General features: G+C 34.8%; 1 protein-coding gene across 4 annotated transcripts in view; it reads right to left on the bottom strand.

Moving 5' to 3' along the window:
• Positions 1-1,428: 1,428 nt before the first annotated feature.
• CDK14 (cyclin dependent kinase 14) overlaps positions 1,429-27,522 on the bottom strand; it is a 263,918-nt gene continuing 237,824 nt past the window's right edge. For all 4 annotated transcript variants that reach the window (XM_058183801.1, XM_058183802.1, XM_058183803.1 and 1 more), the window contains one exon: positions 1,429-7,143. Coding sequence is in view for 1 of the 4 variants with exons in the window: in XM_058183802.1 (XP_058039785.1) it covers positions 7,100-7,143 (44 nt within the window). In the remaining 3 variants the exon portion in view is untranslated. The remainder of the gene's footprint in view (positions 7,144-27,522) is intronic.

The raw sequence follows: 27,522 nt of genomic DNA, 5'->3' as shown, positions 1-27,522 counted from the left end.
TTTTTTGGGGGGAGGACCAAAGCTCTGATAGCTAACTTCAATTCATAGATGACATGGTTTGCTATCAACCAGGCCACTTGGGAATAAATAGGGTAGGAAGATTCTTAGTAAGAAACAAATTGAAATCAGAATATCCCTTTGGTTAAAAACCCGTGTTCTTAGGAATATATTTGTGCTTAGTCATTGATAATTCTTTAATTTGATGTAATGGGATTTATCATATAAATCCAAATATTATGCTTTACTATATGCACTTAAATTATTTTTCTCAATTAAAAAGAAACATTAAGAATACTTCTTTTGCTTTCTACCTTTCATAGTAGTCTTCAAATAAGTTAGATCATCTATGCACTGAAGATATTCAATTTTACAACATCTCCCCAGGCTATGGAGGGTGGGAAAGCTGTCAGTGCCCAGATGGCAGAATGGACTGAAATTGAATCCTTGGGAAAATAAAGTTTCTGTTGCTACATCATAGTCCTCGGTCACTGGAGATATTCCTTGATGGGCAGGTACTATGCATCAGGGAACAGATTCAGACTTGAGGATCCTTCTAGACTCATGAGTTCTATTGGGTCAGGAAGTAGAAGCTGTGGCCAGAGGGGCTAATAGCTAGCTCCAATAGGTGTGGTCTTCCTGGAACAGAAGAACCTTAAGTCATGCCCATATCACCTTCCAGTTAGATTACTGTAATGCACCCTACTTGGATTGCTTTTAAAGATACTGAAAAACTACAGTTGGTCAAAAATACAGCAGCCCCATCTTTTAAGGCTCCTTGCATTGAGAATATAGACCATTCTAGCAGGATCTGCATGTTAGAAGACTGTAGATATCTTCAGGAACACTGCCTATTGTGAATATCTTATCTCACCAGTTAGATCTCCCAAGGAGAAACTTTTGCAAATCCTGTCCTTTGGGGCAGTTTGAAAGGAAGGGGTTGAAGTGAGGTGATACAACTTTTCTGTAGTAGTGTCAATCTGGTGGAAGAGTCTTATTATGGAGATGATTATGGTGATGGTAATTATAATTTACAAAATTTATATGCTGCCAATTTCTAGCGCCTCTGGCATGGGGAAGATCAGTCTGGTTCTCTCTTTGCGGATCTTTTGGAAGATCTTGAAAGCAAATTGTTTTAAAAACTTTTCCTTAATGTGTAGGTTGCCATCTCTACGATTAATTATGTTTGTTTCCTATTGTATAGTTTTGTATTGTCACACTTTTTGTTTCATATTGTATAGTTTTGTATATGCTTTTGTATTGTTAGTAGTTGCTTCATTTTTGCCATATATATTTTAATTCATATCTCTTCTATGTAAGCTGCCAAGAATCTTTTTTTATTATAGTAGCATAAGAACATTTTCATTAAAAAAAAAACCCACCCTCAGAATTATCATGGTTTTTTTTTAAAAAATCACATGGAACATTAAATCCTGTTACACTTTATTAAATATCATATTAAATGAAAACAATTGACACTTGACAAACCATACATTGTTTATAGTAAGACAAATTACACATTGAATACAATGTAACATTTACTTAACCATACTGCTGACTAAGCTGTCATTAAAGCATGTGGCTATATTATGTATACATACTTAATATTAATATTGTTTGATTAACAAATCCCTGTTAAAAAGAGCATCTTTTTGTGCCTTGTATAAAGAATCCCAACTAGGGAAATTTTGTAGGTAGCGCTGCAGAACTGCATGTTCTGAGACCACATTTAGGGAATATCTTAATGCAATCTTTCAATTTTTGCTTTAAAAAATATTGCAAGGCAATAACATAGATAAGTGCCTCTATACCTTTTGGTCAAAAAAAAGAGAGAAAGATTTGTGTCATGATTTGGTGAAGAATGGAATGTAATTCTATTTATATGGTCTCCATATTCCACATGAATCTGTACAGTCCAAATGTCATTTATTCTATTACTTTAGAAAAACAATAATAATATATTTTTGGGAAATACATACTCTATATTCACCATACATTTATGTGCATGGGTTTGCACACATTCAAAAGATCACATTGCCTTCACTGTTGAGAAGCGCAACACTTCTCTTTAATTAATCAAAAAAATTGGAAATGTCTATTCAAAGGTCATTCACATTGAAAGCAAGACGGGTCCAAAGCCTCCCCAACCATTGTTATATATTTCCTGTGCTTGTTTAACCTTATTCCTAAGAGACAAAGCACACATTATTTGCAATGACCCAGGTGCTCTGCATATTTGAGCTGTTCAAATGGGAATCCTATTGAACCAATTTTCCAATGTAACATTGGTAACAAAAACCCTGTAGACCAATTTTCTATCGCTATTTCTACATTCTTCAAATACTGGAGTTCCTCTTATCTTTCATTATGAGGTGTTCATTTTCTCTTCTTAGGTTTCAAAAGTATTCCCTCTCTTCTCATTGAGAAGCTTTCTAAAATAAGGAGGAGTTTAATTAAAAGAATTGGATGTAATTGAAAAGCATTTTTTCTTCTAATACCAATCACAGAAGTCCAATGCTGCATGGTTGTTTTTTTCCATGCTTCCATATTCCACTACTAATTTCCTAGCCATTCCAACAGCACTTCAAACTATTATGTGGAATGGTTGGACTTCATAGGTGGTATTTACAAATGGGCTAAGTCTCCATCCAATTAATCATTGAAGTCTTATTAGAAAAATAGGGAACCCAATTATGGGAACATTATTTCAGTAACATATATAGGTAAAGGTAAAGGTTTGCCTCGCACATACATGCTAGTCGTTGCTGACTCTAGGGGGCGGTGCTCATCTCCGTTTCAAAGCCGAAGAGCCAGCGCTGTCCGAAGACATCTCCGTGGTCATGTGGCCAGCATGACTCAACCCCAAAGGCGCATGGAACGCTGTTACCTTCCCACCAAAGGTGGTCCCTATTTTTTCTACTTGCATTTTTACGTGCTTTTGAAACTGCTAGGTTGGCAGAAGCTGGGACAAGTAATGGGAGCTCACCCCGTTGCACGGCAGCACTAGGGATTCGAACTGCCGAGCTGGCGACCTTTCGACCGACAAGCTCAACGTCATAGCCCGAGCCACCGCGTCCCTCAGTAACATATATACCAGATCACAATTAACACATACATGGAAAATTAAAAATATGCAATCTTGAATTTGAAGTACCTGAAAAGGGATAGAAACTGCATTAGGTTTTGGCTTTATTGAAATTCTGAAAGCTCAGAGTTGTCATAAGCATTACATAATCAGAGAAAACAGGAAGTACAAATGATATGGCAGGATCTTTTAGAGTTAGAATCCATTCCTATTGTAGTCAAAAGCACAAGCGTTAGATGCAAAATCCATGCAGAATCACAGTGGAAGTAGCTGCAAAATATAAAATCCCTTGTTATGCATTGTTCAGAACCATTCAGAATTGCCTTTATCTCCAACATAAGAGTTACATGATTTTGCCTAAACCAGTAATGGCGAACCTTTTATCCACCGAATGCCCAAACTGTGCATGTGCATACCCAAACTGAAAGGTGTATGAGTGTGCAATTGTGCACATGCACAAGCACATGTGCGGACATGCACGTGCGCATGCACAGCAGAAAACCAAAGACCAGCTGGCTGGCGGAAGGCGGGGCATCCCAACACCGGCAGCGCGGCAAGAGATAAGATCTTCTTTTGTGAGCTTCTGTTTCCTCGTTTGCAGGGAAACAGAAGCTCACGAAAGAAACACCACAGAGATCAAACCTGGGGCAACAGCACGTGTGCCAGCAGAGAGGGCTCTGCATGCCACCTCTGGCACACATGCCATAGGTTTGTCATCACGGGCCTAAACTGATCTGCAAAGGAATCAGAGTGATGAAATGGCTATGTAGGGCAGGATGAAAGAGGTATCCATATTTTGAGCATAACCTGGAAGGTACTTTAGGATAAAACTTGTGCAAGTTTCTATCATGCGCTAAAAGAGAACAGAGGTGAAAATAAAATTGCATAATTACTATTTGCCAAATCATAAATTGGAAGAGATAAGAACACTGATTTCTCCCACTCCCCAACGCAGTTTCATGATTGCACTGCACAATGTTGGAGATTGCATTATATGGTAGGTACATACTTTTATTTACATTCCAGTGATAATTCTTCACCACTATCACTAAAATTAGAACTATAATAAAACCTAGCTAACTGATATTTATCCACTTCAAGTAATTGATGATCTCCCACAATTTTAGTACCTTAAGGAAAATCATACAGTAACTTTAAGAAACAAAATACAGGGTACTTTGCTAGTGCATCATTTTCTTTTTAGTGTATAAATGTGGACTGATACTAAAGACAATAACACTGGATTCAATATGGATTCTATAGAAAAGAACAGGGGCAAATAAAATAGATCTGATACTGAAAAATGTATGGATTCTAAATTTGAATGTGTTTTATACATATCATCTTCCATGTATTATTATTCCAAAATCTTGCCTTCTGTTGAGTTTTGAAAAAATCACCTCAAATAAATTGTGATTTATTTTCTGTAGATTGCTTTAGTTGTGCTAACTTCTAAGGGTTGTCATTGTGCTTCGGGGAAGATTGCAAAAAGAGCCACCAATGATTCCTCTTTTTGTTTTTCATACGTTTCTTGGTTGGATATCGAGGCCCATTCCAAAGTACACAGATTTGTAGCTTAAACAGCTGCTCCCACAAAAAAAATTGGTTAATTAAGAGTAGAAATTGAATTACAAATTAATCTACTCTAAGAGATGGACTTCCAGCCTCCCAATTCTAACCACCCCCTCCAATCCTTTTAAATCAAGAACTTATATTAGAAATGAAATTCATTAATTATTTTCAATCCGTAAGAGCTGATAGCAATAGCAATAGCATTTAGATTTATATACCACTTCACAGTGCTTTACAGCCCTCTCTAAGTGGTTTACAAAGTCAGCATATTGCCCCCAACAATCTGGGTCCTCATTTTACCAACCTCAGAAGGATAGAAGGCTGAGTCAACCTTGAGCCTGGTGAGATTTGAACTGCCAAATTGCAGCAACCAGCAGTCAGGAGAAGTAGCCTGCAGTACTGCCTGCTAACCATTGAGCCACCGCAGCTCTTTAATGTCATTGGCCAATATGTTCAAGGGCGTCATCAACTATTTTTGAAAGAATCTCAGAAAATCTAAGCATAGATCCAAAACATTTGATTTATTGTGAATAATAAGGTGCTAAGCATTTAGCCTATTGAAGAAAATAAATCAGTGAGTTACTTTTTATATGAAACCATCATATGTTTTAACATGAAGAGAAATGGTTTCCATTGTTCTTTAAGCTATTACAGAAATTTACAGAAATCTATCTTCATTTGATAGTTTTGTTTAATTCTCAAATTTTCTTTCCTATTCCATTTTTTTTATAGTGCTGAGATTGTTTTAGACAGGTCACCTTGAAATAGCCAAGTGAATATATGACCAAATTTGAAAACAAAATAAAGATTAAGGCATTTTTTTTAAGTTCAAAATGTTTCATTGGATTTTGTGGTTATTGTTTCCATGGATATAAAGTTTTAAATAAAGGTGGCAAAGCTGATTCAGGCAGGACAGAAAATTTATTTTAATTTATATATAATTGTTGGGAATAGTTAATAATAAAACCATACTGACAAAAGTTCCTTTGCATTAAAAATTATTATTTTGCAAAATCAAGTATTCGCTAGATCCCAGTAATAAGATGCTTTCAGTTTACAAAGCAAATGCAAACTATAAAACGTATCCCTGTTTTCCAGCTTTTATTTATAAAAGCATTAAGATGCCATAATCGAATTCATATGAATGAATGGATGAATGAATGAATGAATTTCTTAAATATCTGTTATACTTTGGAATAATGTAATTTTCTTTTATTTCAGGGGAATTTATTTTCCCCCATCTATAATAACATTGTACTAGTCATGTTAGGGGTGGTATGTAGAAGGCATTCCAACTACTGCTGTCATTAGTTCCATTTCCCTTCCACCTTCTTTTAAGGCAGGGAGAATAGTAATCCCTTATTAACGATTTGCAAATTACACAGGAAAATCAGCTGTATGAAGATGCATAATATAGTGCTTTTCTCCCTACCATCTTAATATCTTAGAAAAATAACTTGAAGAGTCCTTTGGTTATAAAAAGAAAGTATTTTGAATTTGGATAGATATTCAAGGCTAATATTTTTAATGGCTCATTCAGCAACTAGTCATAGTGTCACTCAGCACTGTCATAGTGCTTTTCCAAATGTAAACTCATTTTTACCTTCATTTTTTCTAGTTTCCTTCTTAGAAAATATTGTTGAAGCAAGACATATGAACAAGTTGAACTATAATCACAAAAACAGTAGAACAATAAGCCCCTTTTCTCACAAGGGTTTAAAGTATCTGAAAATTTATATATATATGTGTGTGTGTGTGTGTGTGTATATATATATATATATATATATATATATATATATATATATATATATATATATATATATATATATATATATATATATATATATATATAAATCCATTTATGCCACTTTATTCAACATAAGCAGAGTACCCAAGTTCTAGCTAAGATGCATTTATTGCCATAGTTAAATTAAAGAATATTACGTTTACTAGCAGTAAAAAAATGAGCAAAGTTATAAGACACTGACTGTCACAACCAACCTGTAATCTGTTTCAGTTTATAAATTTTGATGAATGTGAAATGAGTGGAACTTCCCAATGAATACATACATTGTTTCATGCCATGTCTGCCTTTTAGCTACAGATAATATAAAGGAAGTTATGAACACCAAAGGTGTTGCCTTACTATATTTAAGACATTGCTGGTGAAACTTAAATATTTTCACAAAAGTATTTATACTGCAGCGAAGAAAAAGCAATAAAATCAAACACAAAAGACTGAGGGGAAAAAAGCCAATTATGCCACACATCAATAAAGCAAATAGCTTAATCTTCACAAATGTCTCTCAAATCACAATGTATCGAAATACGTGCAGTACTTTAAATAAACTGAGAAGGAGTGGGGAACCAGATCTTGTCAGCATAATTTTTCTTTTGATTGAAATCCAAGAAAGGAAGCGGATAATAGTGCCTTTATAATGTTGACTATATCTTGTTTTTCTTCTTCTCTAGTCTGGTGATCTTAATTCCTATAATGAAAACAACAGAAATTACAGTAAACATTATGATGATAAGTTGTTCAATAATGATAAGACAACAGTATCCTGTTCTTTTAATATTAACCAAAATAAACATTAAAAAATTTGAGGACAAGATTCAAATTTGCAAGCCTCTCTTCAAAGCCAAATGCCCAATTCTCTAGACTTACAGCAATATTTTATTTATTAACTATAGTTTATATGTTACTTGATTCAATAAGCCGCAGAATAATTTACCACAGAAACCATTTCCATCTCCACAATGTTAAAATAAAAGTCAGCCAACCATCAATCAAATAAACCTGAAGCAACAATTCTTCACCAAAGAAAGTTGTAACATTCAATTTGTAGTAGGGAGGGTCCCTTCATTGCCAAATGATTATTAGACTTTCTGGAAAAGCCAGGCTTTAATGACTTTATGAAAAAAATATGATGGGAACTAATCTAATCATACAAAGAACACTGTTTAAAAAAAACAACCCAGACATTCCTTCATGGACAAGATCTCAAGGGACTCCACCATTTCCAATTCTATTAGGCAGATAGAAGTCACTGAGAGAACAATCCCGTAAATATCTTGGTCTTCTGAAGGTTCGGTTTTAAAAGTTAAAAAAAGTGTGTTAAAAGTAAAAATAAATAAATAACCAATATCTTAAACTGCATCCAAACTGATACCAGTGCAGTTCTAGCAGTAGAGTCATGATATACCGTAGTAACAGTAACTTCTTGTCACTATATGAGCCTCTCCATTCTGAATACTTGATCCTCCTAGGTTGCTTTTAAGGTCAGCCCCATTATCTGCTCTGCCAAAAAATGTAAGAAATTCCCAAGTGCCAAGAAAAAAAGAAATATATTCTCAAGAAAGAAATATGATCTAGAGTTAATAATAAGTATAAAAGTTGAATTAATTTTATATTGATATTATATGGAACTTCTTTTTTTCTTTTCCCCTCCAAAGTTTATTTCCTCTAGAATTAATTATACATTGTGACAATACAGTAAGAAACTACAAACACACACACATTACTGTATTGTCACAATAATAATAACAACAACAACAATAATATTTTAATATGTATATCGCCCTTCTCCCGAAGGACTCAGGGCGGTGAACAGCCATATAAAAACAACAATCAAAACACACAATACAAATAAAACAATAGCTAAAAAACTTTTTAAATTTGGCCCAGATTTAAAATACATTTAAAACCCAAAAAATTTGGGTTTAAATTAAAAAAAATTAATTAAAAATTAAAACCTATAAAACCCATAAAACATCTAAAAATTCTATGCCAGCCCCGCGCGGACAAATAAGTAGGTCTTAAGCTCGCGGTGAAAGGTCCGGAGGTCAGGGAGTTGTCGAAGTCCAGGGGGAAGTTCGTTCCATAGGGTAGGAGCCCCCACAGAGAAGGCCCTTCCCCTGGGGCCGCCAGCCGACACTGCTTGGCCGACGGCACCCTAAGGAGTCCCTCTCTGTGAGAGCACACAGGTCAGTGGGAGGCAAACGGTGACAGTAGGCGGTCCCGTAAGTAACCCGGTTCTAAGCCATGGAGCACTTTAAAGGTGGTGACCAACACCTTGAAGTGTACCCGGAAGACCACAGGCAGCCAGTGCAGCTTGCGCAGGATTGGTGTTATATGGGAGCTCCGAACAGCTCCCTCTATCACCCGCACAGCTGCATTCTGGACTAACAAGTCTCCGGGTGCTCCTCAAGGGGAGCCCTATGTAGAGAGCATTGTATAATTCATTTTGTATATTGTATAATTCATTTTGTCTGTTTAATACAGTTCATTAATAACATAACATTTTACTTACTAGTGGATGGAGTGACAATTTATAAAACTATCAAATCGTGTATGTACATTTTATAGCACAAAACAATTTGTCTCACAAATTAAACAATAGTTAAAATACTGCTGTGTTATTGTGCAAAATGGAGAGAAAGGATTTGATTTTAAATATTAATATTAGTTGAAGTAATAAGAAGGAAAAGAGACATTAATTTCAGAATATTTGCCACCAGCTTAAAAATGTTTTAGAACTAGAGTTTACTAGCTCTTTTTGCACAACTATAGCTTCTAAAACAGAATTTATCTGGTATTTCCTCTTCCCCCGCCCCCGAAGAATTGAATGGGGCAAGGCTGTCCCAGTGGCTTAGCATGCAAAACACACACACGACTTTCACAGTGCGGCCTATTTAGTACCACTGCTGCATCTTGCAATCAGATTTTATTGTTCTTTTAAAAAGCAACTGATAACAAATACATGCCATATTTCTCCTGTATTTAATATGCTCCCCAATTAGATTCTGTTAGGCACACTGTAAATGCCACTATGCCTGATATGCTCAATAGTAATTTTATTTTGCTGATAGTTTACTAAAGACATCTTTGGTGCTATTGAAAATAATTTTATTTTTGACTCCATGCAAGGTTTTTTTTTTTTTGCAATACATATTAATGAATTAATCACCAATTCCCATAACACAACTTCTTTCTGACCCACATTGGCCTGTGAACCAGTTTTTTTTTTTAAATTTAATTTTCTTAAAACCAACTGTCAGCATCATGTGATGGAAGAGATGAAAAATGAAAATGAGTAATCCTGCTGTGCAGGTGAGTGACCTATGGGAGACAGCTCTGCCTGGTAGGATTTTTACACGTACCATCAGACACAGACCAATTGATTAGATCATCTTATTCTAGCCACCAACCAGGCTCCAGAGACTAATTAGAGAGAGTACTGCCTGCGCAGGCACCCCATTGACACCTAATTTGCTCAGCCAAGGCCTTTGGGGGGAATTTATTATCTCTGCAGCTGTACTTCATGCATTTCTGATTTGAGACAGAGGCGAGAAGCACTTACTTCATCATGCTTCTGAACAAACTGAATGTAAGAAACTTAAACTGCTAAATACAAGCAGACACAAATTAAACCTGGCTAGCCTTAATCAATTCTGCTTCCCTCCTCCATTTTATGATGTATATCTGATGTAGAGCAGCACACTGCCTTATATATTCTTTACAAACAGATAGTCCAACTTATCAAAAGATTGTCCTCTTTCCTCTGGAAATTTTTGTTTAGTTATAGTATATATTATTTAATACTAAATGTTTCATGTAATATTTAGTTACTACAATTGCTTGTTTATGAATTTCTTGTTAAAAGTAATGTTATTCTTATTCTGCTTAATGTTCAAGGAGTTTTAAATAATTTTGTTAACATTTACAGTAGCTAGATTTTCCTTTGAAGCTGTAGAAATATTACCAGCAAGATTGAATTAATAGATGCATTTAGTAGTGATAATTGGTGAACTGTTCAAGAAACCATTGTTGGATCTGGCTGGTGGGCAATTTTTTTCCAAGATCTAATCACTCTTTTTAGGAGGAAGGTTATGGAGAAGATAGTTGGACAAAAGTTGCAGCAGGCCCTAGATCAGCAGTTCTCAACCTATGGTCGCGACCCCGTTGGAGATCGAATGACAATTTGCCAGGGGTCGCCTAAGTATACTCGGAAGCATACTTGCAAGTCGAAGAATCGCGCTCCAATGATTGACTCCACAAGCCAGCTGCAGGCTCTTCAAATTGCTAGCCGAATTCGGCTTCAGGCGCAATGAATTAAAAAAGAGAGAAATTTTTGCTCTGATGTCTCCCTCTCAAGCCAGCTGCAATCACTCCCAATCGCTAGCCTAATCTGGCTTCAGGCGCGATAAACTTAATAGGGGAGGAGTCTCCGCTTTAATGCATCCGTCCTCAAGGCAATCGCAAGCAGTTCAGATCGCTAGCCAATACGGCTTCAGGCGCAATAAATTCAAAACGAAAATAATTTTACGGTTGGGGTCGCCACATTGTGGGGAATTGTGTTAAAGGGGTCGCCACATTGTGGGGAATTGTATTAAAGGGGTCGCAGCACTATAAAGGTTGAGAACCACTGCCCTAGATGAATTATTTGGATCCCTTTCAGTCAGACTTCATGCCTGGGTATTGGACAGAGAAAGCATTGCATAGTTGCATGGCATGTTTTAGATGATCTCTTGCAGAAGCACCACAGGGGTTTTGCTGTCCTTGCTCTTGTCCCAAAGTGCTTTTTCCAGGAGGCAATTGGACTTTCTTGGGGGGTCTTTTTCTTTGAAATATTTCACTTCTCATCTGAGAAGCTGCTTCAGTTCAGCTTCTTTTAAAAAAACACCTGAGGGAAGTCCAAATGCCTTTTTGAAAAAGCACTTTTGCAACCATGACCTGGATGATTTAGAATCTTTACCATCATTTGATGTTGCTTTTCTTGACGTCTTGGTAGCTTTTAATCAGGGGTGAAATCCAGCGGGTTCTGACAGGTTCTGGAGAATGGATAGTAGTTCAGAGAACTGGCAACCTCTGGCTGGCCCCAGAGTGGGGTGGGAATGAAGATTTTGCAATATCCTTCCCCTGCCACATCCTCTAAGCCATGCCCACAGAACCGATGGTCAAAAAAATTAATTTCACCACTGCTTTTAACAGTATTTATCATGGTATCCTTCTAGATCATTCCAGGTAGGGTATGTATGGCAAAATATTCTTCTGATTTGCTTCCCCTGATGGGCCAATACCAGTCTATATACACATCCCATCATTAACCTCTTTGTGGGGTCCAAAGTTAGATATTGTCTCTGTTCCTATTTAACATGTATATGAAGCTATTAGATGAAATTATCTGTTCCTAGGGATAAGGTTTCATCAATATATCATGACACATTACTTACATTACTTCAAAATGTCAGTTTTACAGTATTACAGTCAGTATTATACATCTCCACTCTGGGCAAATTAAGTGATGCTGCTGAAGACCTGCCTGGATGGGGAACAACAGGTTTCAGATGAGTCCTGGAAAGACTGAGTCACTCTAGGATCTGAGATTTTATCCTCTTTGGTTCTGGATGGGGTGGTACTGCCCCAAACAGACCCAGGACACAATCTGAAGACCCGTCTAGATTCACAATTTCTGCTTGAGAAACAAGTGGCTTTTAGAATGGAATACTGCAATGTGCTCCATATGGGATTGTCCTTGAAGTATATCCAGAAATTTCAGCTAGTGCAGAATGTGGCTTCATGGGCAGTTATGTGCATCCAGGGATAGTGCCCATTATACCTCTGTTCCATGATACATTAGTTGTCAGTTTGCTTTTAAGTGCAAATTCAAGGTGCTGGTTTTGATTTTTAAAGCTCTACATAGGTCTACCATAGACAAGTTTACTTGAGCCAATGCTGCTTATATCTACTTGTCAAATAAGGCTAAACAGGAATGATATGTTGTGGGTCTCATCTACTAAGGAGTTACATCTGGTGAGACTCAGGCAGCATGCCTTTTCTACTGTGGCATCTGTCCTATTGAACCCCCTGATGTGAGATCAGTCTCATTTCTACCTGCCTGCCAGAAAGTCCTCAAAATGTGATTTTTCCATCAAACGTAGGAATCATATCTCCTACAGAATGGTTGTCTGATGTTAAGTAATTCTCTTAAAATCTTGTGGGAATTTTTGCTTTGTTTTATTTAGTATTTTATGATGTTATTTTTATGTATTCTGCTCCTTCTCCTTCTCCTTCTAGCATCATGGTTTATGAGAAGGTGGCTATACAAGCTATTAAATAAATAAAAATATTCAATGCTGTTTGAATATAACTATAAATAAATAACTGTAAGAGACTGAACCTGAATGTTTCTACGTATTTCCTCAGATAAGATAAGTTTCTACATATTTCCTCAGATGAAAGTTAAATAAATCTTGTTGTTTTGGACTAATACAGAAATGGGTTGATAGTGTACTTCCTTCAAATGTTGTTTGGGTTATTCTTCAATTTTCCCAACTAGGCCTTGAAATCATGAAACATGAATTTTTTTTCATGTTTTAAATTTTACAATCAATTTGACATATCTATAGTTTAAATAAGGGATGTATATGTCAGGTTATAAAAGATATAACAGATTCTTTCCTAGATATTTTTTATGTGAAGTTTTAATCAAATGGTTAAAAAAATGTGTGTATCACATGTTTCTACAAACATCAAGACAGATAATACAATTCAAACCATTCCTCTACCCTCTGTGGAATGTGAAAAATTGTTTTAGAGATTATATGGGAGATCAACTTTAGAGACATTTTCTATATGTTATTTAGGAAACCATATTTTTAAGATTAGGGAAATAGAGTACTAAGATGAAGTACACATAATCCTCAACTCGCAACTGTAATAGAGCCTGCCCATTATAGTCAGAAGTTGTGACAGGCATTAAGTGGCCCATGTGATTGCCTCATTTACAACCTCCAATTCCTGCTCTTCCCAATGCAGTCATTAACCAACTGCACTGGTTGTTAAGGTGAACATGGGGTACGTCAGGGGCCCTAGGGAGGCCCTGGGAGGCTTGGCGTAGGCCCTGACTAGCCCTGCCAAGGCTTTTCCTATAACGGTAATCTTCATGGATTCGCAAATTTCAATTTACATGAAAAACTACAGGATTTAGTGGCAGCTGAAGGAAGGTGCCAAGAAAATCTTCAGTGCTGTTAAATATTACATAATAAATTTTATTAAGAAAGTTTCTAAAAGATTTTAAAATATATTACTCTCACATCAAGTCCTCTAAAGGGTATCCACAAATACAATCAATGCAATTATATATAATAACTGCTCCTAACCCTGACTGAAAAAAAGTCAGACAATCTATTTCTTCCAGGTCACATTGAAGCATAGTACCTACAACAATAATCTACTGCAAAATGGAAAGACTGGACACTGGATGAAAATTATCCAACTACTGTTGATTCCAAAGATGGCCTCTGGAGAGATGATGGACAACCGACTCCTTCAAAGCAGATAGAATTATCTGTTCATGTAAAAAGGTATTAACCATTGATTGAACACAATCTCAAGCTATTCCCTGGAAAGATTTGACCAACTAGCAGGGACATGGATACAGAACACAAGTGGCAGAATTCATAGCACAAAAGACTTTGTTCACTTCCTCAGGACTAATAAACTGAAATTATTCCCAGTTAATTGAACAAAAGTCTCTTTTACAGAACCTTTCCAGTGACTTTAACTCAGAGCAAATTTGAGTGATTTTATTTGAGAGATTTCTAGAATACCCTCACAATTATCCAGCAAGGAACCTGAATATCCAAAACAAGACTTCCAACTGGCTATTTATGAATTTAATAATAATAGAGAAGCAAAGCCATTTTGCTGCTCTTATACTGCTACAATAAAAGAACCATACCAGGTCATATTAGCATTGATGCTTTAGGTATCTGCTGTATCAATTCATTTCCCAGAATTTGTCTATAAACTATAGAGCTCTGAGGCAAAAATCTGATCACACATATTTATTCCACCATGATTTAGTACTTCCCAATAATCTAGCCTAGGTCCATAGTGACTATGAAGTCCTGAGCTATTCTGGCACAGATAAGTTCCCCTCAGAACCAACAATTAAAAATTCCACTGTCAACCTCGCCATGGAGTTGAAGAATTCGAGTGGGGTTGCCAATGAGGCAGGTAAGCTAGCAGTAATTTCATTTGATTCTATTGGGTCAACTTTACAAATAGTCTCTGATCTGTACCAGTTCCCTCCAAGGACACTTGAAATTTCTGGGTGAATACAGCTATATCTTCACTCTTGCTCAGAGCTAACGCACAACTTGAAATTCAGAAGAGTGTATTTCAGAAATGGGACCCACTACTACTTCCACCATCACCCCTAATACCAAACCAGATTTTAATACAAACAAAAGGCTGTCCTTCTCTTCCACAATTAAATCATGGATAACAGGAAATTTACTATAGCAACAGAGATCTGGCATAATGCATGATGACTATGATTGCTTCATGAGGCATATGAAGTCATTTGTCTCTTCCCCCAATAATTATACATAATTAATTCCAATGATTATACATGTTTAACTCCAATGGTTATACATGATTAACAGGCAGAATTATCCTGTTCTGTCAGTAGTTTCTGTTAACAGATAATTTTTGTTAACTGATGCATTTAACTGCACCTATTATTTTCAATGCAGACTGAAATGAAGTTGCATGTAACTCAAGCAAAGATTTAACATATTATAGTAATAGTACTAATAAAGAACGAACTGCACATATCCGTCATATTGACTTGCCAGAGCAATAATATTTAAATGACTCTATGTACTAAAATATTAATTCAAGTTTTTAAATTAAATATATGGAAAACTTTTTTTTTTTTTTTTACATTTATATCCCGCCCTTCTCCGAAGACTCAGGGCGGCTTACAATGTATAAGGCATTTTCTATATGTTATTTAGGAAACCATATTTTTAAGATTAGGGAAATAGAGTACTAAAATGAAGTACACATAATCCTCAACTCGCAACTGTAATAGAGCCTGCCCATTATAGTCAGAAGTTGTGACAGGCATTAAGTGGCCCATGTGATTGCCTCATTTACAACCTCCAATTCCTGCTCTTCCCAATGCAGTCATTAACCAACTGCACTGGTTGTTAAGGTGAACATGGGGTACATATATCCTCCGAACACTGGAAAAGATGAATATTTCCTTTGTATAAATTATGTAAATATTTTGCCAACATTGAATAAAGATTATGAATCATGATTTCTTATTTCTGGCTCCCTCTTTTAACAGTCATAATGATGTTATTTTGAACAAAGATATTCATTACTTCCTTTTCAACAAGCCAAAGCATGCTAAAAGCTTATGCTTCGTAGCTTCACTTAGACAGTATAGCAGGCAGTAAATGAAACCATACTGATTTTTATTATGTAATAACTTATTACCATTAATAGAACTTTGCTTTTGAAAAACTAATTTATAGATACTGAATTTAACAATTTTAGTGTAAACTATGTGGCTGTTTAATGAGCTCTCAAATATTAAGACACTATTAACTATTAATTAAAAATAGTTAAATAAAATTTAAATACTTTTATTATATAAATAATAATAAAAAACTGGATACTAATATGCATTGAGTTATTCTGATTATATGAAAATATTCTATGGCTTACCTACATCATAATTTTAAAAAATAAATTATATTCATGGGATATATCTGAAGAGACACCTTTGAAAATCATAAAATATATATCTAATAGAATGATATCTCTAACCCCTCTTTAGAATTCAGTGTTTTACTTCTAACTGTTCAATGCCCAAATGAATATTTGCAGATAAAATGCAAAATAGTGCAAAAAAGCCTTTAAGTCTTGCACTAATAATTTACCTAGGTGAATTTTGCAAAAGACGGTTGAATATGATGTGGAAGTCTGTAGTTTGGGATATGACAGAATTGGTGTACAATTATAAATATCTTCCCTTGAGGAAAACCATATTTTTAAGATTAGGGAAATAGAGTACTAAAATGAAGTACACATAATCCTCAACTCGCAACTGTAATAGAGCCTGCCCATTATAGTCAGAAGTTGTGACAGGCATTAAGTGGCCCATGTGATTGCCTCATTTACAACCTCCAATTCCTGCTCTTCCCAATGCAGTCATTAACCAACTGCACTGGTTGTTAAGGTGAACATGGGGTACATATATCCTCGAACACTGGAAAAGATGAATATTTCCTTTGTATAAATTATGTAAATATTTTGCCAACATTGAATAAAGATTATGAATCATGATTTCTTATTTCTGGCTCCCTCTTTTAACAGTCATAATGATGTTATTTTGAACAAAGATATTCATTACTTCCTTTTCAACAAGCCAAAGCATGCTAAAAGCTTATGCTTCGTAGCTTCACTTAGACAGTATAGCAGGCAGTAAATGAAACCATACTGATTTTTATTATGTAATAACTTATTACCATTAATAGAACTTTGCTTTTGAAAAACTAATTTATAGATACTGAATTTAACAATTTTAGTGTAAACTATGTGGCTGTTTAATGAGCTCTCAAATATTAAGACACTATTAACTATTAATTAAAAATAGTTAAATAAAATTTAAATACTTTTATTATATAAATAATAATAAAAAACTGGATACTAATATGCATTGAGTTATTCTGATTATATGAAAATATTCTATGGCTTACCTACATCATAATTTTAAAAAATAAATTATATTCATGGGATATATCTGAAGAGACACCTTTGAAAATCATAAAATATATATCTAATAGAATGATATCTCTAACCCCTCTTTAGAATTCAGTGTTTTACTTCTAACTGTTCAATGCCCAAATGAATATTTGCAGATAAAATGCAAAATAGTGCAAAAAAGCCTTTAAGTCTTGCACTAATAATTTACCTAGGTGAATTTTGCAAAAGACGGTTGAATATGATGTGGAAGTCTGTAGTTTGGGATATGACAGAATTGGTGTACAATTATAAATATCTTCCCTTGAGGAAAACCATAATCAAATACAAGGTACTTAAAAGATTTTGCTGTAAATAAAAATGTGTGATAACTTTCTTCTACAATGAATACTGCATGCAATTTTTGAAAACTGATTCTCTTCTTTTGAGAAGACAATGCCATAGATTTTCTTTTTAAGAGACGGAAGAATTTTTTTTTGGGGGGGGGGAACCCTCCTTTCTTTTTTTGTTATAGGATAGCAAACATTTTCTCTAAATTTTACACACTGAGAAAGAAAGATTATCAGGTCATTACAATATGAAGCAGACAACGAATACTGTAGAATGGAATGGGATAAAAATCTAGGCTCAAGAATGTTAGCTTATCTCTTGAGTCAGCAGAAGCCTGTTATATGCAAGATATGCAATCATAATGGGTTAAAGACATTGTGTAAACATTCTAAGACAAGAGATAGATTAAAAAGCTACCTGAAGAGTTTTCATGGGGAGTGCAAAACTGACACATGCTGTTACAATTATATCCAGCAGTTATTTCCTGTGATAAGCAAGGCAACCTAATTTATTAAGATACAGGTCAAGAACTGCATCATTATGTATTAAAGATTTTAACAATAAATGCTTTAAAAAGTAATGATTTAATAATCCAATTTCCTTACCAAGACAAACTTTTTAGGACTACGTTTAAAAATGTGCTAAGTTATTCTGCTAACAGTAATTGGATACTCTAGAATTGTGTGTATGTGTTTTTGTGTGTAATTCATATCAGTATGAATGAGAGAATGAGAGAAAAAGATGGTGGATCTAATTCCATGAATCCTAGATTCCACGAATCTAATGCTTCATAAATATTTAATTTGCTAAAATAATTTTCAAAATATTTAAATTTAAGGGACATAGAAATAATATGAAATTTCTTTATATTTAAATTGATCCAGATTATGTTAGTAAAAGTAAAGCCCTTAATATAGATTAACAAATTAATGTATATCAATTTAAATTACAGAGATTTCAATTTATTGAGAAGTATATATTTCATCATAGGTTCCTATATTCCTAAAACATATTTTACTATATTATTTCACAAATCAATTAATAAAATGATAACCAAAAGCGCTTTAAAATTTAATTTTAATATTGAAACTTTTAACTTCTTTCATAGATTTTAATCAAATACTTATAGATGAACAAAATAAAGTTTGGTAGGTTTAGTAGGATTTTTCTGACATTTATTCAGTTGCCTCTTACATGCTCTGTAAAGAATTTATAAAACATCTAAGGGATCTCATTGATGCAAAGTTTCAATCAGGAGAAGGTACAAAAATTTTACAAGAGATTGGATACACCATGGAACACAGTGAAGACAGTCCTCAATAAATGTAGAAAATATAGCACCCTAAGTGACATTACCACAAACTGGATGTCCTTCCAAAGTTGATGAAAAAATAAAACTGGTTTGAGAGGCTGCCAAAAAGCTATAGTAATATTAAAGGAGCTGTAGGATTTTCTAAGACGTATTGGTTGTGTACTACATGTTACAATAGTCTCCCATATTTGTCGTATATCTGGATTGTGGGAAAGAGTGGCATGCATAAAAGAGGCGTGCATAAGAGCACAAGCATGCCTACCGTTCCTGTCCTATTGTTTCCTTTTGTTATATCCAATTAATATAGTTATTACATACTCATACTTATATATATGCTTATATATTGTATAGTTATTTCATGCTTATGCTTATATATACTGTGTGACAAAATAAATAAATAAAAGATGCAAGCCTTTTCTTACAAAGAAAAAACATTCAAGCCCAGCTATATTTTGCAAAAACCTACATGAATTCTGAAAAAGCAGAGAAGAAAATGTGTTATTGTCTGATGAGACCAAGGTTGGCCATAATTCTATTATGCTTTGGGGATGTTTTAAATCAGCTGGAACTGAGGCTTTATTTGGACGAAATTATGAACAGTTCCAAATATCAGTTGGTTTTGACACAAAACTTTTAGGCCTCTGCAAAAATATTGATTATAAAGAATAATTTCTCCTTCCAACACCAAAATGACCTACAAATGTTTGTTTTCACCAGAAGATCAAAGTTTTGGAATGGCCTAGCCAGAGTCCAGACCTGAATCCAATTGTAAATGGCTACAGACATGATATGTCCTCACAATCTGACAGATTTAGCACTTACAGCATTTAGGCTGATACACAGTCTATTACACTTTATAGCACACTTGAGGCAGTTTTAATGTAAGCATTATTTGCATACTGCCCCCAACAATCTGGATCCTCATTTTACCAAGCTCGGACGGATAGAACACTGAGTCAACTGTGAGCTGGTCAGGATCAAACTCCAGTCTGTGGACAGAGTTTGCCTTTAACACTGCATTTTAACCACTACACCACTAGATTTGAAATGATTTTGAAAGGGGGGCGTGGCCATGACCGTGGTGGGGTAAGGACCTTTCCTTCACTTCACAGGGCTTATTAATGAAGATTTATGAGGATTTATGTGTTTGGAATGCACCGATACGGATGAAAGTTAATAAATCGTGAAGTGAAAGTGTTAACAGCCCAGCAGACTGAATTTAAAACTGGTAGGTCATCTGAAACTGCTTGAATTATGGAGTTTTTACAGCATGGGGGTGACCAGCCGACCGGCAGACACGATTAAGTCTGGAATAAAGTGCTGTCTTTCGCTTTTGCTATTATAAATATCGTGTTCTGTGCTTTACTGCTGAGGTCAAGGTGTGAATATTAAAGACTGAATTTGTCAAGGAGAAGAATTTAATTGAAGATTAAATTGATTTTTTGTGTGGGAAACTTGACCGGAGCAGCAGGATTTTACTGGGCGTTGTCTTCTGATGGATAATTTTTTTTGAGAGGAAAGTAACAGCTTGTTTATGTGCTTTTATGATCACAGACAATAAAGGAGAGGATTTTTCTCCGAAGTTTAAGTTGGAATGAAGCAGTAAATTTTTCTTTCTTTTTCCTTTGCTGACGTGGAGAAAAAATGGTGCTGATTATTGTTTAAAAGCTGTGAAGTTATCTGTGCTCTCTGTGGAGTGACTATGAGTCACAAGCTGTTGAGAGATAAGCTGAGTGAAAAATAAGCCGCTTCGGCTCCAATTAAAAAATTGCTGTCCCTTGATCTTCATTAAGACCCTCTGCAAAAGCGGTTTGAAATACTAGTTTGAAAACTTTTAAAAAACTTTTTAAAATGACTCAACAACCTTCAGAAATGCAGCAAGTTGCTGCAGCTTTAAACAAAATTGGGGAAAAAATAGCAGGATTATCGGAGCGTATTGATAATATGACATTGGAAATGACATTGGAAATGAAAAAAATGAAACAAGAAATGAATGAAAATTTTGCAAAGCAAACAGTGGAAATGACAATTATTAAAGATGAACTTGAGCAGATTTATGTACATGAGACAAAAGTGGATCGGCAAATTGGTGAAATATTTTACAAAAATGAGCAGCAAGACAAGAGAATTTGTCTCCTGGAAGAAGAGATGAGGAAATATAATTTGGTTATCCGAGGGATTCCAGAAGAAAAGGTAGATAATTTGAAACAGCGGGTTTTAAAATGGATTAATGATCTCGACACGCAAATTACGTTTACAATAGCAGATCTGGCAAGTGTTTTTAGAATTGGCTATAGAAGGCAAAATGGCTCCAACAGGAATGTGCTTGTCAGGTTTGCAAATCTTGGTGATAAGCTGGAAGTTATGGCCAAGGTGAGAGAGATGGGAGATGCTTTGAAGTTTGAAGGGAAGACTATTCAAGTCTTCCCGGATATATCAAGAGAAGAAAGGGCATGGAGATTTTTTTTAAAACCAATTACAAAGGTTTTGAGAGATAATGGAATTAAAAATATAATTGGAGGCCACCACAACAATTGAAATTTTTTTATAAAGGAAGGATGAGTACAATTACCCCAGACAAAGCTGCAATATTATATTTACGGGAGCTTGGACTGATCGAGGTGGAGGATCTAATGGAGATAAAAGATCAAATGCTTAAGATGGGTGGAATACACATGGAAACATCAACCCCAGAAGAAGAAAAAGGGGCTATTGGGGGGCAAGACCCTAAAGGGTTAAAGAGGAAAGAAATATCACCTGTGTTGGTTGAACAGAAGAAAAGTCGTGAGGATACAGCAGGAGAAGAAGCAGATAAGAGTCTTGGAAAATGCGGTTGAATGCGGAGACAGCCATCACTTTCTTTTTTCTTGAGTGACGAATTTAAATAGATAGCCCAAAAGAAGTGACCCGGACATTGGCACGTCCCCTCTCCCCCATTCTCTTTATAGAGGCGAAACCGACGAGGATGTGGGGGAAGAAGATTGTTTGTTTTCTATTGTTTGTTTTGTTTTCTGTCTTTTTCTGTTTTTTTTATGCTAAATGTTGGTTATATGGGAGTTTAATGTTGGGTTTTGGGCACAGAAAGGAAGAGGCGGGGATAGGATTGAAAAATTTACAGTTTAAATGGGAGTCATAAAAATAATGTCATGGAATGTGAAGGGTACAGGGAATCAGATTAAAAGAAGAAGATTGGAATTTAAGATTAAAAGAGATTTACCAGATATTTTATTTTTACAAGAAACCCATCAGAAATCTGAAGATTCAAATAGAATGTATATAAAAGGTATGCAAATATATGAAAAAGCATTTGGAACTTCAAAAGCCAGAGGAGTTGCAACATTGATATCAGATAGGGTGTATTTTGAAAACATCAGGTAATTTTGGATGAAGATGGAAGATATGTAATAATTGTTGGAAATCTTAATGAGGAAAAAGTGACACTTGTTAATTTATATTTACCGAATGAAAACAAAGAGAATTTCTTGAAAAATAACAAAATTTTGGAGAATGAAAGTGTAGGAAAGTAATTGTGGCTGGGGATTTTAATTAATCAGAGATAAAATAGATAGTAATAACCCCACCACGCTGTGGAGGAGCAAATAAAATGGGGATTTTAAATACGTGGATGCTCCGAAACGGCGTGGTGGATGTGTGGAGAGAGGTCAAAGGAATTGAAAGAGTATATACTTTTTTCTCTAAGATATATAATACATATTCCAGAATTGATTATATTTTTCTTTCTAAAGATTTGTTGAATAATGTGGATAAGGTAGATGTGGGAATTTTTAAAGATTCTGATCATGCAGAAGTTATGGTGGATTTAGATTTTAATTTTGAGAAAAAAAGAAGTTATTGGAGATATGAGGAGAAATTGTATAAAAATGAAAAGGATAAAAAATGGATACTTAAAAAATTGGAGGAGAGTTGGAGATTAAATGATAATGGGGAGGTTAAATTTGAAATTGTTTGGGATGCGATGAAAGCTGTGTTTAGAGGGGAGAGTATTAAATTATCAAGTAGGAAATATAAAAATTATAAACTTAAAATGGAAAGGGATAAAAATCAGATTAAAGAATTGGAAAATCAATTTTTGCTTACTAAAGAAAAAAAATTCTTCAGGAGCTTAATATGTTAAGAAATAAAATGATAGAAGAGGATACAGAGTTAGTAAAAAGAAATTTGAGATATTTAAATAGGAATTTTTTGAATTTAGTAACAGAAACTCTATTGGCAAAGATGGCGAAAAATAAAACTGGTTTGAGAGGCTGCCAAAAAGCTATAGTAATATTAAAGGAGCTGTAGGATTTTCTAAGACGTATTGGTTGTGTACTACATGTTACAATAGTCTCCCATATTTGTCGTATATCTGGATTGTGGGAAAGAGTGGCATGCATAAAAGAGGCGTGCATAAGAGCACAAGCATGCCTACCGTTCCTGTCCTATTGTTTCCTTTTGTTATATCCAATTAATATAGTTATTACATACTCATACTTATATATATGCTTATATATTGTATAGTTATTTCATGCTTATGCTTATATATACTGTGTGACAAAATAAATAAATAAAAGATGCAAGCCTTTTCTTACAAAGAAAAAACATTCAAGCCCAGCTATATTTTGCAAAAACCTACATGAATTCTGAAAAAGCAGAGAAGAAAATGTGTTATTGTCTGATGAGACCAAGGTTGGCCATAATTCTATTATGCTTTGGGGATGTTTTAAATCAGCTGGAACTGAGGCTTTATTTGGACGAAATTATGAACAGTTCCAAATATCAGTTGGTTTTGACACAAAACTTTTAGGCCTCTGCAAAAATATTGATTATAAAGAATAATTTCTCCTTCCAACACCAAAATGACCTACAAATGTTTGTTTTCACCAGAAGATCAAAGTTTTGGAATGGCCTAGCCAGAGTCCAGACCTGAATCCAATTGTAAATGGCTACAGACATGATATGTCCTCACAATCTGACAGATTTAGCACTTACAGCATTTAGGCTGATACACAGTCTATTACACTTTATAGCACACTTGAGGCAGTTTTAATGTAAGCATTATTTGCATACTGCCCCCAACAATCTGGATCCTCATTTTACCAAGCTCGGACGGATAGAACACTGAGTCAACTGTGAGCTGGTCAGGATCAAACTCCAGTCTGTGGACAGAGTTTGCCTTTAACACTGCATTTTAACCACTACACCACTAGATTTGAAATGATTTTGAAAGGGGGGCGTGGCCATGACCGTGGTGGGGTAAGGACCTTTCCTTCACTTCACAGGGCTTATTAATGAAGATTTATGAGGATTTATGTGTTTGGAATGCACCGATACGGATGAAAGTTAATAAATCGTGAAGTGAAAGTGTTAACAGCCCAGCAGACTGAATTTAAAACTGGTAGGTCATCTGAAACTGCTTGAATTATGGAGTTTTTACAGCATGGGGGTGACCAGCCGACCGGCAGACACGATTAAGTCTGGAATAAAGTGCTGTCTTTCGCTTTTGCTATTATAAATATCGTGTTCTGTGCTTTACTGCTGAGGTCAAGGTGTGAATATTAAAGACTGAATTTGTCAAGGAGAAGAATTTAATTGAAGATTAAATTGATTTTTTGTGTGGGAAACTTGACCGGAGCAGCAGGATTTTACTGGGCGTTGTCTTCTGATGGATAATTTTTTTTGAGAGGAAAGTAACAGCTTGTTTATGTGCTTTTATGATCACAGACAATAAAGGAGAGGATTTTTCTCCGAAGTTTAAGTTGGAATGAAGCAGTAAATTTTTCTTTCTTTTTCCTTTGCTGACGTGGAGAAAAAATGGTGCTGATTATTGTTTAAAAGCTGTGAAGTTATCTGTGCTCTCTGTGGAGTGACTATGAGTCACAAGCTGTTGAGAGATAAGCTTTCGAGTGAAAAATAAGCCGCTTCGGCTCCAATTAAAAAATTGCTGTCCCTTGATCTTCATTAAGACCCTCTGCAAAAGCGGTTTGAAATACTAGTTTGAAAACTTTTAAAAAACTTTTTAAAATGACTCAACAACCTTCAGAAATGCAGCAAGTTGCTGCAGCTTTAAACAAAATTGGGGAAAAAATAGCAGGATTATCGGAGCGTATTGATAATATGACATTGGAAATGACATTGGAAATGAAAAAAATGAAACAAGAAATGAATGAAAATTTTGCAAAGCAAACAGTGGAAATGACAATTATTAAAGATGAACTTGAGCAGATTTATGTACATGAGACAAAAGTGGATCGGCAAATTGGTGAAATATTTTACAAAAATGAGCAGCAAGACAAGAGAATTTGTCTTTGGAAGAAGAGATGAGGAAATATAATTTGGTTATCCGAGGGATTCCAGAAGAAAAGGTAGATAATTTGAAACAGCGGGTTTTAAAATGGATTAATGATCTCGACACGCAAATTACGTTTACAATAGCAGATCTGGCAAGTGTTTTTAGAATTGGATATAGAAGGCAAAATGGTTCCAACAGGAATGTGCTTGTCAGTTTTGCAAATCTTGGTGATAAGCTGGAAGTTATGGCCAAGGTGAGAGAGATGGGAGATGCTTTGAAGTTTGAAGGGAAGACTATTCAAGTCTTCCCGGATATATCAAGAGAAGAAAGGGCATGGAGATTTTTTTTAAAACCAATTACAAAGGTTTTGAGAGATAATGGAATTAGATATAACTGGAGGCCACCACAACAATTGAAATTTTTTTATAAAGGAAGGATGCGTACAATTACCCCAGACATAGATGCAATATTATATTTACGGGAGCTTGGACTGATCAAGGAGGAGGATTTAATGGAGATAAAAGATCAAATGCTTAAGATGGGTGGAATACACGTGGAAACATCAACCCTAGAAGAAGAAAAAGGGGCTATCGGGGGGCAAGACCCTAAAGGGTTAAAGAGGAAAGAAATATCACCTGTGTTGGTTGAACAGAAGAAAAGTCGTGAGGATACAGCAGGAGAAGAAGCAGATAAGAGTCTTGGAAAATGCGAAGCCGAATGCGGGAGACAGCCATCACTTTCTTTTTTCTTGAGTGACGAATTTAAATAGATAGCCCAAAAGAAGTGACCCGGACATTGGCACATCCCCTCTCCCCCATTCTCTTTATAGAGGCGAAACCGACGAGGATGTGGGGGAAGAAGATTGTTTGTTTTCTATTGTTTGTTTTGTTTTCTGTCTTTTTCTGTTTTTTTTATTGTTTTCTTTATGCTAAATGTTGGTTATATGGGAGTTTAATGTTGGGTTTTGGGCACAGAAAGGAAGAGGCGGGGATAGGATTAAAAATTTATATTTTAAATGGGAGTTATAAAAATAATGACATGGAATGTGAAAGGTACAGGAAATCAAATTAAGAGAAAACGTTTAGAATTAAAAATTAAAAGGGATTTACCAGATATATTATTTTTACAAGAAACCCATCAAAAATCTGAAGATTCAAATAGAATATATATAAAGGGTATGCAAATATATGAAAAATCTTTTGGAACTTCAAAATCTAGAGGAGTTGCGACATTGATATCAAATAGGATATATTTTGAAAAACATCAGGTAATTTTGGATGAAGATGGAAGATATGTAATAATTGTTGGAAATCTTAATGAGGAAAAAGTGACACTTGTTAATTTATATTTACCGAATGAGAAACAAAGAGAATTTCTTGAAAAAATAACAAAAATTTTGGAGAATGAAAGTGTAGGGAAAGTAATTGTGGCTGGGGATTTTAATTTAATCAGAGATAAAATAGATAGTAATAACCCCACTCGTTGTGGAGGAGCAAATAAAATGGGGATTTTAAATACGTGGATGCTTCGAAACGGCGTGGTGGATGTGTGGAGAGAGGTCAAAGGAATTGAAAGAGTATATACTTTTTTCTCTAAGATATATAATACATATTCTAGAATTGATTATATTTTTCTTTCTAAAGATTTGTTGAATAATGTGGATAAGGTAGATGTGGGAATTTTTAAAGATTCTGATCATGCAGAAGTTATGGTGGATTTAGATTTTAATTTTGAGAAAAAAAGAAGTTATTGGAGATATGAGGAGAAACTGTATAAAAATGAAAAGGATAAAAAATGGATACTTAAAAAATTGGAGGAAAGTTGGAGATTAAATGATAATGGGGAGGTTAAATTTGAAATTGTTTGGGATGCGATGAAAGCGGTGTTTAGAGGGGAGAGTATTAAATTATCAAGTAGGAAATATAAAAATTATAAAATTAAAATGGAAAGAGATAAAAATCAGATTAAAGAATTGGAAAATCAATTTTTGCTTACTAAAGAAAAAAAAATTCTTCAGGAGCTTAATATGTTAAGAAATAAAATGATAGAAGAGGATACAGAGTTGGTAAAAAGAAATTTGAGATATTTAAATAGGAATTTTTTTGAATTTAGTAACAGAAACTCTATTGGCAAAGATGGCGAAAAATAAAAGAGAGAAGAGAGAAATTGGAGCTTTGATAGATGATAGAGGTATAAGATGTTATAAAAAATTAGAGAAATGTGAAGTGGTTAGAAATTTTTTTCAGAATCTATATTCAAAGAAACCAGTTAATCGGGGAAAATTGCAAAGTTATTTAGAAAAATATGTGGTGAAAATTGATCAAACATATAAGGAATTGATGGAAGAAGATATAACACAAGATGAGATT

Source organism: Ahaetulla prasina, chromosome 4 (genome assembly GCF_028640845.1).
Source record: "Ahaetulla prasina isolate Xishuangbanna chromosome 4, ASM2864084v1, whole genome shotgun sequence".
Lineage (NCBI taxonomy): Eukaryota > Metazoa > Chordata > Lepidosauria > Squamata > Colubridae > Ahaetulla > Ahaetulla prasina.
The sequence above is the reverse complement of the archived record's forward strand: the minus strand, read 5'-3'. Positions and strand labels throughout refer to the sequence as shown.